Consider the following 17,211-nt stretch of genomic DNA (forward strand, 5'->3'; position numbering starts at 1 on the left):
AATGAGTCCTTCATTTAGAGTCATGGCATGATGGAAGCCAGGCAGAGACTCAGATTTGACAGAAAGCTTAGAACAGTATCACAAATAGTGTACTCTTAAGCGTGAATGTGCTTGCTAGTCAATGTCCTCTCATAAACGGTCATTTCTGGTAATACATCTGTAACAGTTTCTAATATGAAAACCACAAAGCAACAAACACAATAAAACAGAATTCATCTTCCGTCCCAATAGCTATGACCTTGGATTCAGATTAAATTTGCACAAATTAACAGTTTTCTCGCAAAGCTCCCAATGTGCCTGTTCCACTATTATGTCTATGAGTTTATGAATTAAAAAAAAAAAAAAAACAAAAAAAAAAAAAACAACTATTTAATATTCTTCCACTGATATTGTGAAATTTGGATGGATTTCCTGAGATATCTGTATTATTTCTATCCAGGTGGTAGCACTTGAATAAAAGCTATTGAATTGTTAAAGGCAAGCCAGTGCTTCTATGAATCCAAAATCCTAAACACAGAAACCTAAATACTGATATACTTTGTTGTTATTGTAAATAAAAACCAGATAGGGTTGTAGCTTTGGAAAAGAGCTGCCCAAGTGCACAAACACTGATCTACATTTCCCAGATGCGGGTGGATACTGAATTCTGCTTTAAGGGGTTAATTTGGGGAAAGGGAGAAAGTGTGAAGCTTGAAAGAAAGAAAAAATATTTAGAAAAATAATTTGCAAATGCTGAGCTAGTATAAAATAAAATAAATTAGCATTTTACATTGTTTTCCCCCTTCAAGATAACAGATAATAACAAAAACGATCATTGTGCTGCTTGCAATAGCAATAAATATGACGATTCTTCATTTAAGCATGTGCTGGGTATGTTTGAAAGCACACTCTTTAACAGCTGCCATACACATGTTTAAAATCCGGGAATCCTTGACTCCTGTGATCTGGACTGCCACAAGGCTGAGTGTTTCCAAAAAAAAAAGAAAAAAGAAAAATCATAGCACATACATAGGGAGTGATCTAATATACACAATATACATTCATGTATATACAGTACATACAGCAAATCAATGCACAGATGGTGGTGACACTTATGTGAGATGTCAGTAAATGAGAAGTTTTACATTTCATTGCTGGAGAAGCATAGCGCTGTTTATTTCACTGTAAGCATTAACTAGTTCATGAGAAAGCAACTAATGGGTGCACTGTGTTGTTGTCTAGGTATCAAGATAAAGTAAAGTTTCATGCATCTGGACGAGTTATGGCTGATTAAATAGTTCCAACTATCTCCTACCTTGTCAGCTCTCACAGAAAGTGTTGTTTAAGAATACCATCCACGTCAGTATTTGCAGATTTTCAAAAACCAGTCCATAGCTTCAAGTCATCGCTTGTTCCGAGTTACGCTACGTCACTCAATTTTAAAGTTAACCGTCAGTTCCACAGACAGGATAAAACATGGACGTAGTTTCCAGGTAAGCAAAAAGGAAGCCAGTGCAAGCAGCAGCTTAAAGGCCATCAGAATGCAATAGATGTAATTGCAAAAAGACTTTGACCCTATAGATGTTTATGGGAAAATGGCTTTCTGTCTTGACCTCTGTAAACCCTTCCCTCGTGACTTAGTCACTCATTTTGGGGCACACTGAATAAAAAATTAAGTCTACTTTGTAAATCTTGGTCATACAATGTTTTAAAAAGGATCATTATCTGTTGATTAATGTGCTATGATTATCCCAATCATTGGCTAACCACTTGTAAGTCATTAGCCAATAAGCAAGCAGTTTCAGATTTAAACCCACCCCTCCTCATCACATCTGGTATTTTGAAATGAGATGGATGATGTCAGCGACGTCCACCTTTTATGCTGTCTATGGTCAATTCACATCATAAAGGTAAGGTGAGGCGACACACAAAAGGCTGTACTGGAAAAATCATTGCACCTTGTGGAATACATTGGTTGTGTCGTCAGTGCTTGCGGTGTTGAAGATGGCTATCTCGGGTATCTACTGTAGGTAACGGTAGACCTTGAAGCAGTGGTTCCCAGAGTCTGCCACCGCCACGTGGCCATCAGATGTGAGAGCCAAGCCCTGGGGGCCATAAAGCGGGTCCGCTGATGTGTTGATATAGGAGAGGAAAGACCCTGAGCTGTCAAACACCTGGATGGGTATGGAGAATTGAAGGACAGATTAGATGAGTGACTACTGCAAGTGTAACGCAGTTCCAGTTATTCATTTCCACAAACTAACCTGGATCCGACTGTTTCCCCAATCAGCAACAATGATATTTCCATTGGCATCCACAGCCACACCCGTTGGAGCATTAAACTGGCCGTTCCCCTCTCCGTGTGAGCCAAATTTAAACAAGAACTCCCCATCTGCATTGTACACCTGTCAGGTAAGATTAAGCATAAAAGAAAATGGGTGAATGATGCTGACAAGTAAAGAAAAATGCCAGTCACATCCTCACAGCATGAGAAGTACAGCAGTGTTTGGTTTGGTTTGAGTCTGCCTGCCTTTTCTTGTTCTGTTGAAACTGATTGATTTTAAAATCGGTCCAAGTGCATGGCTGAAAACAATGGGGGGGAACAGGTATGCAGCCTTTATCAGAATGCTAAGCACTATTTTAAGATTAAAAAAACCTGCAAAATAAAGAGGCTATCGGAGAGGGTTGCTTCAGTTTTGGTATCTTAAAGTGACTTCAGTCCTATTGTAGGAAGAGAGTTTAGCTAACATCGCTGACTTTGTTAAACCTGAATTAAGAGAAAATCTGGGTTTTAGGCTCCAGAAAGAGTTGACTTGAACTCTGAACTTAACAACAACCAGTGGTTAAAAAGACTTTTTCATTCATTCCCTTGTCAACCGTTAAGGATGGAGACAGCGATTACAACTCAGACTTTTAATCAGCTCACACTAAAATCTATAGTCTCCATCTTTCTGTCTCTCACACTCTAGACAGTAATGCAGCTGTCAGACTGTCAGCCATTTTCCCCACACTGTAATTGGTCACACTGTGAAAAATGTCTGTCACAGTTGGATCTTCTAGAGGATGTGAACATTTGAGTGAAGGAGTGAAGATGAGGCTGAAATGATTTTCTTTAGGCCTTTGAGTCATGAGTTTTTAAATGCAGCTACAGACAGCCTGTGTCCTGAGCGTTTCATGTTCAGCAATGTGTTCACAGATTGCGTTTCAGTCATTAAATGCTGTCAAAGGCACAGTGTCTGAAATTCATATGCTCTGTAACAGATCAGCAAACTGTGTCCATGTTGGAGTCCACTTGCACGGCGGGACGGATCCAAAATGGATAAGGATCAGACCCAAACTCAGTTTGGCACCAGTCATTTCCCAGCTCATCCATCTGAATCAGTTCAACAGCTTAATTTCTTCTGATTATAATCTGCATTCTTTATTTAAAACACCTCATCCTAATATAATGTTTTTAAAAGCCATTTAAATTTAAACTTGTTTGCAATTACAAAAAAACCCAACAACAACTTTACATTCATTTCAATTATATTAGAAACTATTACTAAACTTTTACTATTAACAGCAACATCTAAACACCGTTGCTATGACTGTGAAAAAGCCATCATCTATCAGTGCAGGCTGAAATTAGATCAGATTATAAATGGTTAAACTGGGAACATTAAAGCAGAGTTTTTTTTTCTGTAAATTTCATTAAACTTTTTTATTCAGTAATCTCAGAAATGATGAAACTCTCTGTATGAAAAAATTAAGCTTTTTACACTCCATTAGAAGATTCAGTTTTTACTAAATAATCATTCAGACAATGAATGGTCATCACCTGTAGGAAAAACAGCTTTTATTTAATTAATCGAAATGCCCTGAAGGCGGATCTGCCCTGTAGTCTGTTGCTATCTGGGTAATTAATATCACCGGTCCATAAGTAATCTGTCTGTTATCTTTTGTTTCTTTCACTTATATTTTACCCTTCTTGGGTTATGGCTGAATAATTAGATTTGAAAATCAAATTGAAAATCAGGATTACAGATTTATCTAGTGAAAATTCCAGTTGGGATAATGATGACCACAGTCTGCCTATGATGATGACAGAGCAGACCAACCTGATTAAAGTTACTCTTTCCTGCCCTTCCATTTGAGATAAATACCATGGTCAGCACTGACGCATGTTCATATTTTTCAGTTTACTGGATTCAAATGGAGGCTTTGCTCTTTATTTACCCGTTGCCATGGTGAGTCCTGATACTGGAGCACTACCGATGATGGTTTTCTTTTTCTACTCATGTACACCCTTAATTCAGCTGCTCTGGAACCGAAAACTCAGACTTGCTGATCTCAGAGCTAATCAACTCAGGTTTATTGAACACACTTTCTGGAAGAAGTCCCAGGTTTTCAAACATAATGTTCGCACATACTTGCAACAAGCCATACCTTCACTGAATGGTTGTGGAAGTCTGTTACCACAATCTCATTTTTGTTATTTACAGCCACAAAGTGAGGACCTGAAAGCAGAGGAGACAGGGAGGGAACAGCAAAGATGAGTCATCCGTCCGTTTACAGTGTATGAGATGAAGCGGCATACTATTTCTGGACATCAAAAACAAGACACCAAGTGATCACAGAGAAACTCTCAGAGCTGAGACATGACAGGGCTGAAGCACCAACATGTAGAAAAAGAGAACAAAGATTCATTGTTTTAGCTCACAGTCACAGTGAATATATTACTTACTGAAAACAGGGCCAGATTTACTAATCTTTGTATCCAGTGCAATGTTTGCACCACTTTTCTCTAAAAGAAAAGAAAAGTTATAAGTGAGAAATGAAAGTGAACGAACGGGTGAGTTCAACTTAAATATTGCTGTACAACTGGAGCGGCATCAATGAGGGATTCCAGCAAAGCATGCAAATTAGTCCCCCCCCACATCTGAACAACAGGGAAGGACGATCGTCAAAACTTGGCATGCAGTAGTGTACATCATGAACTGCGGACTCCAGCTGTGCTATGATGACAGGGTGTATAATTTATCATTTATAATTAGGACAATCAGTGCAACAACCAAAACATTAACTGTGTGTTAATGTCTCTAATTAAGCAAGTAGCTATACATGCACTCATTAGTTAAAACAAATGAAGGGTGCATAGAGACATGCTGATCACTAGCACTGTTCAAATCAACTTTCCTGTGAAGAAACAGAAATCAATTTTGTAAATCTGGCCCAACCACATGCCCTGATACATGAAACTTCATCTCTGTCATTTTCCGTAAGACACATTGTTAATAAAATGATCATATATATATATAAAAATATCCCATTTATTGATTTAACATCACTCAGTACCTGCAAAGTGTCTGTCTGATGTTCCTCTGGCGCCAAACTTTGTCACCAACTTCCCATTTGATTGGAAGATGAAGACACAGCAGGCCTTATTATCAACCGTGATAATGTGTCCATTCTTGTCCACAGCCACACCTTTGGGGCCCATTAATCTTCCAGCACCAATCTTATTCTGTTACAAACAAAGTTTTGTTTTAAAATCTAGTTTCACTTTATAATCGTGCGGTTTAAAAACAAAAAACATTTCTTTTACTGACTGGAATGCCAACCTTGAACTTGCCATCCGAGGAGAAGATGCTAATCCATCTGTTGTCATAGTCAGCTACAATTATGTCCCCGTTCATGTCTACTGTGACTCCTGTGGGGCGCTGCAGCTGGCCTGGTGAACGACCTCTTACCCCAAACCTCATCTTAAACTGGCCGTCGTTAGAGAAAACCTATAAAAAAAGAAAATTAATTATTAAACACTTCAAAAAATGAATTCTTTGAAGCTAAATAGGTTAGCCACTGACCTGTATGCACTGGTTGTTGCTATCTGCTACCACAATCCGACCATTACTGGAGGCCGAGATGCCTTGAAGATTGGTGAATTCTCCTTTATCTCTCCCTCTTGTTCCTGTCAAATCAACAAAACATCACCATGTTTTTAACACTAAGAAAATATTAAAACTTTTAAGGATAAGTCACCATTTTGTGCCATTAAAAGTAAATTAAAAGCACTAAAAGCATAAAAATATGCATGGATGGAAGATTGTAAGAACAGTCAACAGTACGATTAATATCCAAAATAACGCTTTTTCACTCACCAACTCTATATATCAGCTCGTCCTCTATTGGATTTTCCTTTTTCTTGGTGGTGCTATACATGCTGGAAGGCCTGCGCACGGCCTTCTGGCGAACATGACCTCCTCCTCCGCTTGGGGACTTCACTCGTCTCTTCACATCGTCTGGCGACTGCAGGACATCTGACGGTTTGACAGCACGCAAACGGAAAGGACTCCCCCTCACAGGCTGTTCATATAGCAGCAAAGAAAAGGTGAATTCTCCCTCAGAGCGGAGGGTGTATCCAACCTCGTAGGTGCCGTTTTTGTTGTCCACCACCTCAGCTTCAGTACACACCCCATCCGCAGAGATAATCTCTGCCCTAAGAACCGCGTTACCAGTCTTCACCAATTCTCCATCTTTGTCTTTAGTGGTGACTGTGATAGTGGTGTGTTGGCCAACTAGTGCGTGTCGCAGACCTTCACCGGTGGCAACGCTGGTATGGCCTACAGCCCCCGTTGTGATCAGGACTCCTAGATTCTGAATGGAGCGCCTCAATCCATCCGTCTCCACCTGGCATTCCAGATGTCCGTTTTCATGAGGATGCTCGGGAAAGCTGTGTCTTGCCAGAGCACTCACCCTCTCACCCATTTGTTTTTGGACCAGAAGGACTTCAGTGGCGCTCCCATGGCTCAGTGCATGCTCTGTGAAGTTACAGCTACTCTGAATGTTCTCTCTGCCCTGAAGCAAAGAGGTAAGCTGAGTTTGAAGCACCTAAGAAGATGGAGAAAGTCAGCAGAGCTATCATGATTTTTTTTTTTTTTAAATGCATCAAATTTAAAATGAATAAGATCGCTGACCTTCTGCTTGGTGCTGCAGATGTTTTCCACCTCAGTAATGAGAGCAGTCTTGCGTTGGTGTAGGGCCTTCTCCAGCTCATCAAAAGTATTACTGATTTCTGTCACAGAGTCATTTTTCCTTTCTGTAAGTTGCTTGGAGATCTCATTCACAAGGTCAATGGCAGCTGTCAACTGAGGTAGTCTGCCAGAGCAAAAAACAAACGCAGATTACAGCTCTTTATACTTTTACACATCCAATTTTACTAATGTCTTCCAAAAGCAATCGCATAATAGATTATGTGTTAAAGCAGTGAAAAATCTTACCTGTTGCGAACAGTGTCCAGCTGACCTTTAAGGGCTGACTTATGCTGTTCGAGCACATCCCTTAGAGGCACCGTCACATGTTCCCTGTGTTCTCCTTCTGTACACTCCAGACACATGGCTGTTTCACATGACTCGCAGTAAAACTCCATCACCTGCAGATGGTGCAGTTGAGGCAAGTAAAGTCACATTTCTGAGGTCAAGGTTGCTCAGAAGTTCAAATGTATATATACAGAAGGCATTTCTTTTTAATCCAATAACAGTCGGCAGCCTGGTCATGAACATGCAGATGAGGTATGACAGCTCTGACCTATTTTTCATCAGCATTTTTTTATTTTTTAAAGCTTACCTTGCCCTCGTGATTAGGGCAAGAAAGGGGCTGACAGGTTGTAGCTGCGTTGGCTGACTCAAGAACATTGCCCGCCTCAGGCTGGCTGCACTCTGGGTCTCGTTGTAACACCTCCATTAGGTTTGTGATGAAGAAGTTGTTCTGCAGGGCTGCCACACCCTTCTCTGGCAAGATAGAAGTCTGTCTGCACACTGGGCAGGATAGTGTCAAAGACTGGGGAGGGATGTAGTTCTGTAGACATCTACAATCAGATAAGATGTTAAAGAAATCAGTTAATAAAGCTGCAGTCAAGCACCAATTTCAGGGTGAGACCTGATTAGAAGACTGGACAATGTGATTTGAGTGGTTACTAAGCACAACGATGTAAAAACAGTACTACTGTAGCAACACAGCTGTGGAAATCAGTATTTGCTATTACCAAAGCTGTGCCCTAAAAAAAGGCTGTGTGCTTTTCTTGTGACCAAGCTTAGAGTAGCTGGTGACTTACGTCATGCAGAAACCATGATGATGACAGAATAGCTCGCTTAAGCGAGGAGCTGTGATACCAAATTTAGAAATTGCTAAAAAAGACATTAAAGTACACTAAAATCTAGCACGCTGCATCCTATAATAGCCAAACGCTGACTCATCTTTTTTATTTTGCTTCTAAATGTTTTATGTCTGCTTATCTCTTTACTGTCACTTTGATCTCCTGGTGTCGATCACCTTGTAAAGCTAAGTGATTCATGGCTTACTTCTCACAGAAGGTGTGCAGGCAGGGTAGCACCTTTGGGTTGTGATAATGGTCCAAACAGATGCTGCAGACCAGGAACTGCTTGTCTATCTGCCTCACCACAGGGCTGGTGCTGCCAGTCTCACGCTTCGCCATAATGACAGACATTCAAAGGGGACACTGGGAACACTTAACCTGTGCAAACAAGGTGAAAGAAAGAGAAGAAAGGTCAAGAAAGCCTCGAGGAAACAGTCAGGCAGGGTGAACAGGGTGTAGTTGCTTGAGCAAAGGAAGAAATGACTCATAGTCCCGCTAACACAATAAAACCTCATCTAAATCCTGTATCCGCGAGCAATTTATGGTCTCGCTTATCAAACTATGTCAAGTAGTATGAGTTCCCTCACCAGAGGTTGTTTAACTTTATAAGTGAAACCCCCAATTGAGTTCACACAGTGGAAAGAAACATATACATGTGATTAAAACTGCAGGGTAGAACTCTTAGTGGAGACAATTATGCTGTCAGCAATAGTGTTAGAAGTTATACACAGTATAAGCCAATCAAAACATGATACTAATACTGATGTTTTACTCTTGGTGATATTTTTCGGTGTACTGTGTCACTTTTGTTATTTAATATGACTCCTAGATGAGTAGATGCCTGCTGGCTTGCAGTTCAGATGGCAGAGTTGCTGTTACATGAAATTATACCACTGGGTCAAGCAGGGATTAACTTAGCATGCCAATGTTGTGCCGTACATCTGTCATAGTGTACATAAGCACATAAAGGATTACATGGAGTCCAAAAACACAGACAAACTGGTCAATAAACACCGCTTACAAAAGTGAGTGACTCATATGATAATAAAATTCCAGCAGGAGGATTGGTGTGTTTTGTCATTTGGTTTGGCTAACACTGTAAAGAGCCCTATTGTTTTCAGTTTTTTCCTGTATAGTTTCTGTCCTACAAAACACCTTCAGTCAGGTAACTCACACTCTAGGCTCCTTATAATTTTCTGTAATGCACCATCCGCTAATAACCTTGACACTGCATTGCACGTCTTGAATTAAAGCTCAAAAAATTCATTACAAATTAACTGAATTTATCCCCTGACAAAGACAGTTCCGTGACGACTGCTGAGATGTCAAATTACATGGGAAAAGAACTCCAAGGCAATTAATTTATTTTCTTTTGCTTTTTCTTTCAATTTTCTTTGTAACACTAGCAAGATATGTTCTTGTTATGTAGGATCATGAACAGTTAGGATACCCAATAGCTTCATTAATGCCCAAGAAAGCTTAAAACAGCTATCTGATACGTATATGAGAAGGTTAATTGCTATGGTGCTATTAATCAAAGTGAACCTTTGAGCCGGGGAAACCTGACAGTTGACCTTGAGCCGTCATTTTAAACCTGATTACAGATCAAAATATGTAAATGAATGTAGCACACCATCACTGATGCAAGATGTCATATTCTGAGTAACTGACAATGTATAACATTTTTTAAAATTCTTGATCATGTTTATGAGCGTAAAAACATCCTGCTCATTGCAGTTTAAAACAATGCACACAGACCGGACAAAAGAAGGATTCACTCTATTTGAGCTTACTATCAGTTTCCTTGTTGCGTCACTATAACATGTCTCACCAAACAAAACTGTCTTTCAGCTGATGCCTTAAAAATATAACTAGGCCCCTTTTCTTTGAGAGCAACAAGAGGAAAGAGGAAGCTTTGAAATGCCACTCCCCAAATTCCTTCTAGTTCCTTCCCTTGACTCTTAGCAGGCTGAGTTCAGGAACCACCTGTCTCTCTGTCTGAGGGGAGATGGGGAAAAATTCACGGTGAGCTGGGCTCTCTGCCTCACATGAGCAAGCAGGCCTCGGCGGCAGCTGTCCCTTTTTGCAACACAGAGCAGCGAGCAATAACAATGGCATTTCAGCTCTGCTCACAGCTCAGCGCCCCACATCTCTTCCCCTCCCTCATTCTCCCTGTTTTTTTATTATCCTGTCATTTTTCTCTTTCTCTCTCGGCCACATAAATGCACTCATGACATCAGTATGCCTGAGCCCAGCCACAGACAGATGGGAATTTTCTCAAGCACGCAGACTCTATTGTTGTTTCTTCCCAAGTGATCAGAAGGCCTACTGACTAAGGAGGTCTGCCAAGCCCATTCACAACAAGCCCTTCCCAAAAAACTCTATGCCTCCCCTTCCCTTGTCTCCCCTAAAAAGCCCTCCCCTCCCTGGGCTGTCCTCCCTTTACATAGACTCTGAATTGCAGCAGCTGAACGGTGACATCAGGAGGAAGTATGATGAGCCAAGACCTCTAGGCTCCTCCCTTCTCGACAGACTGGCCACTGTCTTTAGGATTGCAACAGTCTCCCCCACCTTCCCTTCTCCCTGCCTGTCTGTCTGTTCTTCAAGCAGCCCTCCTCGGCTCAGTTACTCCCACTCGCCTCACCACAGACAGATCTTTCATTAAAAACCTTCTTTCCCTGTGTGAATTTAGAGAATACCTAATGTACAACATAAATAGTAATATATTTAATTAAACACAGACTAAAGACTTCAATCTGCAGTTTACTCTAATGTTTGAGGAAGCATGTGATTAAACAGCAATCACAAGGCTTTGTCATGAAAAGTGCACAGTCAGCGCTTCATACAGATGAGGTCAATAGTCCCTTTCCTCTCTTTTTACTGCAGAAAATCACGGCACGAATGTTTGCAAAGTCAGCCGTTTCACTGCAAAACGTCACTTGCCACTCTCACCCTGCATTACTGTTAAGTGCCTTAATCTCCTCCTGCAGGGTCAGGTCCTGTCTGCCATCTGGATTACTGTCTCACAGATTCAGATGACACCATCATGCCCAGTCACTTCAAATTCGCTTTGAAGAAAATGCTTCATGTCCACATAAAAGAATGAAGGCTAGTCATTAGCTGTCCGAAGATGATACAGCTGTATTCCATGCTTGAAGCAAGTGTGTATGCTCAAAACCTTTCTCTTGAAAACAGACACATGTAATATGAATGATTTAATTGGATTTTAGCAACAGGAGCTCGCCTTCAGAGAAAACATTGCCCTCAGCTTAACCTGCTTAGATTTCAATCGGTTGCGCAGGTAAGGGTTTCTCTCCTCTCACTGCTCCACCGATTGAAGTGCTACTTTTTATATCTGTAGATGCTTTTAAAAAAATAAAAAAAATAAATCACTATGGTTATGCTGTCCTCTATAATGGAAACAACAACAACAACAAAAAATAATTACACATGCTTCCTAATCCAGGGCTTTTTGCTCCTCGATAAATTGGAATAAATAGGAAAGAGCAATTTCAACTTTTTTTGAGACGGAAAATTCCAGTTATAGAGGAAAATATAATGTTATTCTGAATACATGACTAATTCTTTGACCCACAGTTATGTGACCAACTATTATTACATTTAATGCAAAATGTCATCTCTTGGTTATAGTCAATGAGACAGAGAGCGAGTTAAAGTCTTTAAAAATAATAACTCAAAATAAGCCCCTAAAGTTATTAAACTTGACTTGTCTAATTTCAGTTAATGGTTATAAATCAGCTTGCTTCCAGGATAAAACTATCAGTGTCAGCATGTCAACATGTGATTTTCAAGTACAGAGCGGCCCTGTGGTGAAGTGATTAGCACCGTTACCTCCCAACAGCAGAAAATTCTTGTTTCAAACATGCCCGAGGCCTTTCTCTGTTGAGTCTGCATGTTCCACGTGTGCTTACAAGCATTTCCTCAAGGTACTCCATTAAGTTAAATCATGATTCCAAATGAATAGTGAGCTATTGCCTTGTGGTAGACTGGTGACGTACTCAGGGTGTACCCCTGCCTCTCACCTGGTTACAGCTGGATGTGCTCCAGCCTTCGTGCAACACTGAATAAGACTTTTGATTAAAGAAATGAACGGACCATAAAGTCGGTCATTCATTACAAACAGGCTGAAATTTATTCATTTAACTGTTGTTAACTTAGAAAAAGTATTTGGTGGAGAAGTTTCATTCAAATATCTCTGGACTATGCAGACTAAGAGAGACACAGTTAAACAAAAAAACTCTTTTATACAGGAGATGATAAGCTAATGAATTTGGCCCAATAAAACGGAACTGTCACATGACCAAATGCTTGGACTGGGTATGCTAACCATACTGTACCTTGGTACAGCCCCTCACCTCTCCAACCGATCAATCGATTATTCTGATTGGCTGCCCGTCCCAAACAGAAGGTTTAGACAGCGGATGGGTGGGGCTATTGTACTCAGTCTCAGCTGCGTGTCTGAGATGACCGCATAGAAATATCTGGCACCACTAACATCATAATGAGCCAAGTAGAAGAAAACCTTTCTGAACTTCTGAGCATTTAGAGCAGCCTGGAGCTTTTGGGCGATTTCTATTTCTTATACATAAATAATATTTGAAGTTTTGGCCATATTTAATATGACCATGCACCATTTTAACAGTATATGTAGGACAGAGAATATAAGAGCAAATAAGAGCATAGATCCCATTAATGATACTTTCATGATAAATAAAATGAAAGACTGATGTTCAAGTCAAATTTTTACTTCAATCGACATAATGAGAAATCAGAAACTGGCCCTTTAAGAAGGCTGTAATTTACAGATTGTTAATACCATTCCTTAACAGTGACTATTCAGGATTCCAGGATGTTTGTGCTTCAGTGGCCATATAAAGTATTTGCCTCTTCCCTTCCTCTTTCCTTATTTGAGTAACAGACAAGTATCTTTTTCTCCAATGGTATCCAATATTTCAAATCTATTTTAAGCATTACTATCTTAGCCAGCTCAGTATTATTGAACTACAATTGCATACAGCATCTCTTGGAAAACGGACTTTGTAGCCGTGTTACCATCTTGTGATATCACTTTTAAGAGACACAGCAGAGAGGAGTCTTCAGCAGTTGTTTATGTACTAGACCAGCATACACTGGTGAAAGCCTCACTGACCTGAAGAGAGAAGTGTTGTCCCTCAGTGATGTGCTCTCCAGATTGTGTTTAAATATAGACTGTAGTTTATGTTTTCTGCTACATCTGTTGTGTCCTTCCTCATGTGCCAACACACAGTAATTGTTCACAGGCTGAGCAGAATTACCCGAAATGTAATTTTGAATAAACCCAACACGCTGTTGAAAGATTTTTCTGGGTTATGAGGAACAAGGTAGACTGTTACAAAGGAATATCTGTACGCTTGACTCAGATATAAAGAGAGAAAAGACAAGTAAGAGTAGAAGTGAGAAAAGCATATGCTCCAGAGACACAGCATAAATTACATAATCACAAAGCATCTGAACTATTGTCTACATCACAGCGAATGTCTCATTGTTTGTAACTTTGTTCAGAAGACATTTGTGATCATTGTCTCAATTTGTAGCACTTTCAGGTGAACACAGGTCAAGAATAACTGTTCACAGTTATATCTGCACTAGGAATAACAATGTGGAGCAGTTACACTCTTTACAATGCCAAAGTTAATGTGGACCTAAGAATGAGACATTCAGGCAGCTGGATCTAAGCACAGGGTCTGTTTTATATGTTTTTAGGGACAGAAAAGATGCCGGCTCCGTGATGACTCATCAATCATTATTCACACAAACTTCTTAAGACTAATACACCCACCACCACCACCACCACCACCACCCCACCCCCCTTACACTCCATCAGATGAAGAAATCTGTCTCGATGCATCAATCTCTGACAGAACAGTCACAGCATGGAACGCTGGGCTTTACATAAAAGAAAAACAGTGTCTGTATATTATATGTAAGGCTATTGAGAATGATACACTCAGCATAAGAGCGGGGACACATTTGCATGCCTAATAATGGCCTAGCATAGACACTTACTGATTGCAATTAGACACTGAACTACTAAAAACTAACACTGTGGCAGTTTTTCATCATTTTGTTTTGTGTTTAGATTGATAAGATCTGACAACAGCAGATTTTTGTCTCGCCTTGTGAGCCCACACTCCTAAACATTGTCAGAAGACAATGCGGCACGCAGGGCAGCCTGTCTGCAGGCACAACACGCACTGCAGATTTAACAAAAGGTAGATCGGCGCACAAGCGGTGCCTGCAATGCTTATTCACCTGCAGTAAGAGGACTGAGATGTCTCATACTATGACTCAGTAGTTCAAATACGGTCTCATACACGCTGTACTTTGCAGATACACAGACACTGTGAAGCATTAGTGAGGTTACTCTTTGTTAAGAAAATGTAGTTCGTGTTCAGGATATTTAAGAAACTGAATGTGGTTTCGGCTTGGCAGTTTGCCGAGCGGCACAAATGTTGGTTTGATAAAATGAACAGTACCAGTGCTCAGCTGCTATGTTATTATAATAGGTAAAGAAAAAAAACTGTGACTTTATTGTGCTATATTTACTTTTATTGACTTAACCATTTTGTGCTGTCACATGTTTTACAGCGTGAATGCCTCAGTCTGTAATCTATAAATTTCGTTCATCTCTGAACTTTGCACTGTTGTTCAATAAAAGAAACAACAGCACTTTAGTTCAGTAGCTGAAGGTTTACAGATGTCTACTGGTAAAGGTATTTTCCAGAAAATATTGATTATTTTTTTAGTTGAAATAAACCACTCTGCTGCTTCAGAAAGTCTCATCTAATATTTATTATCTATAGCGAGTAATCTTGATGTGACTGCATCCCTCTTGATGATGTCTTATGAAAGGCTGACGATGCCTCATAAACCACTAAACAAAAATAAAAATAATAAAAGTGCTCTTCAAAGGAGGACCGACTCAAACGTAAGCACAGAATTAGAGGATCCAATCACAAGCATTTTACCTTCTTTTGTTTTGTATGCAGTCTACCTCATCGTGGTTGTTGTATTGGTAGTTTGGTGGATGTGCCTTGTACTGGTTGATGGTCATCTGTAGCCTGTGTACTATCAGCATGCACCGGCTGTGATAAGTCATTATATTCTAATTTTAGATTGCCGTTTCAGGAACTGACCAGGGACACCAGCTGACAATTAGACTCAAGTCAAAACTCTGGCTCATCTACAGTCATTCTTCTGTTGATCAGTGAGCAATAATCTGATCCAATAAATGAATTAATAACACAAAATATGCACAATCATTTTCATGGAGATTAAACCTTCAAATATTTTGTCCTAAACTCCAAAATAAGTGCTTTCTAATTGCTTTCTAGAGCTATAAACCATAATTATAATTATTATAGTTATTACCTACAGTAATCTATTTATTCTGAATTGGGGTTTCAACAAACCTCATGATGACAACTAGGAAAGATTAGAAAGGGCGAACGATCCAACTTGTGTATTATATTAAATCAGGTTAATCATACACTGATTAGCAATTAACAGTGGAGCCAGATAAACTGATATTGCATTATATTAGATTAGATCGTTTCCATTTGATGTTGTTACACAAATTAGGAAAAATAAACCCAGGAGAACTGACTCACTGCCATGGGTCTCATTTAAATACTGATATAATAATATGGAAAGCAGGTCAATAAATCATTGAATATGAAACATCAAAAAAAAAAATCTAATTATCCTGCAATCTATCTTTTTATAATATATTTATCAAGTTCCCTATCCTCTCACTTGTGTTGGTGCACTGGGGGCTGATTTTGTTAGCAGGTAAGGGCTATAGCCTATAGCATATATGCTACATGTCTGCGTTTGATCGAATTAGTATTCAAAAAGCTGTTGCTGTTTCTGGTCACTTCTAAGCTACAGTTTAATCTCTGTTGCTCAATATTTGCAGAGTAGTACTGTATAACCCACACAACGCCCTTGTTGGTCCCCTGGTTCTCTTGCACATGTTCCCTGTCCTGTATACCTTAAGAGCACAGATATAATTTGACTCTCTAAGCTCTGCTAACAATCTGCCCTCTGGCGCAGCATCCCGCACCGTCTGCACCCTCCCTGTGACCCAGTGCAAGCAGCCAACAGAGCAAAACCAGGCAAACATCTCTATCACCTGCACTCATTTTAAAAATTAAACTTTTGAGATACTTTTAGCCTAAAATGAGAAATATAAAACGAGCCTTTCAGAACAAAGACAATCAATACCAAAACCACTGGACCATCTGCTCACAGTCTAGGCCTGAAGACTAAAAAAAAAAAAATGTCTTCAAAAATGATGCATTGCCTGCTGCTGTTGCTGCAGTACAGTGCAACACAAGGAGCCACAGAGTGGCACAAGAAAACAACATGTCGATTCACATGTGGCTCACAAAACTTCTCAGCAGCACACTCCATACATATTCAGATGAGAAAAACCAACGGAAGATCACTAATCCTCTAACAAACGAGCATGTATGCTTGGTTAAAAGAGCCCAGCCCTCAGACTGCAGCAGAGATGCCCACCTGCTACTGAGCCGGCAGCCAGCTAGGAGCTAAAATGGAGAAGTGTGTGGGCTGAAAGAGGAAGCAATGAAAAAAAAATGCTTTAAAAAAAATCAGAGCAATGGAGAATTTCTGTGCAACAGTTTGTCTTAAACGGTGCTGGAATTAATTGCGTTGACTTTAAGTTGGTTGATTGTTGCAATTTAAAAAAAGCACAAAAGAGGGGGACATCATGTTTTTTTGTTTGTTTTATTTAAAGTACAGCCCCCTCTGATATGATTTATCCGTGCACAGATGCTGCTGGGATGAAGTAATCAATTATTCATCTGCTTATAGCCCAGTCATTGTATCTCTGAGGACTCCGGATAACGGAACAAGCAGGATGAGAAAGCAGAAATTCGACACCATAAAAAAGAAGTGAATGGTTACATTGTACTCACGTAAATTCCCAACAGGAGTGTCAGCATTGCAGGCCGTAAAGAAAGCTTCCCATTGTCAGTGTCCCAAACCTCTCCAATACAGAATCCACAGACAGG

The 17,211-nt window shown here is 40.0% G+C and overlaps 1 protein-coding gene across 1 annotated transcript; it reads right to left on the reverse strand.

Annotated features, from left to right (window-relative positions):
- Window positions 1–447: 447 nt before the first annotated feature.
- LOC146619218 (tripartite motif-containing protein 3-like) lies at window positions 448–17,194 on the reverse strand. Its single transcript, XM_085369998.1, has 13 exons — window positions 17,116–17,194; window positions 8,319–8,491; window positions 7,585–7,825; window positions 7,239–7,390; window positions 6,936–7,116; window positions 6,120–6,849; window positions 5,826–5,929; window positions 5,583–5,750; window positions 5,317–5,485; window positions 4,706–4,765; window positions 4,408–4,478; window positions 2,244–2,384; window positions 448–2,153 (listed from the first exon to the last, which is right to left on the reverse strand). The coding sequence occupies exons 2-13, from the start codon at window positions 8,462–8,464 to the stop codon at window positions 2,001–2,003; spliced, it is 2,316 nt and encodes a 771-aa protein (XP_085226124.1). The 5' UTR covers window positions 8,465–8,491; window positions 17,116–17,194; the 3' UTR covers window positions 448–2,000.
- Window positions 17,195–17,211: the final 17 nt, after the last annotated feature.

Source organism: Diplotaxodon limnothrissa, linkage group LG14, assembly GCF_057381915.1.
Source record: "Diplotaxodon limnothrissa isolate DT_005_m linkage group LG14, D_limnothrissa_male_GT1.1, whole genome shotgun sequence".
Classification (NCBI taxonomy): Eukaryota; Metazoa; Chordata; class Actinopteri; order Cichliformes; family Cichlidae; genus Diplotaxodon; species Diplotaxodon limnothrissa.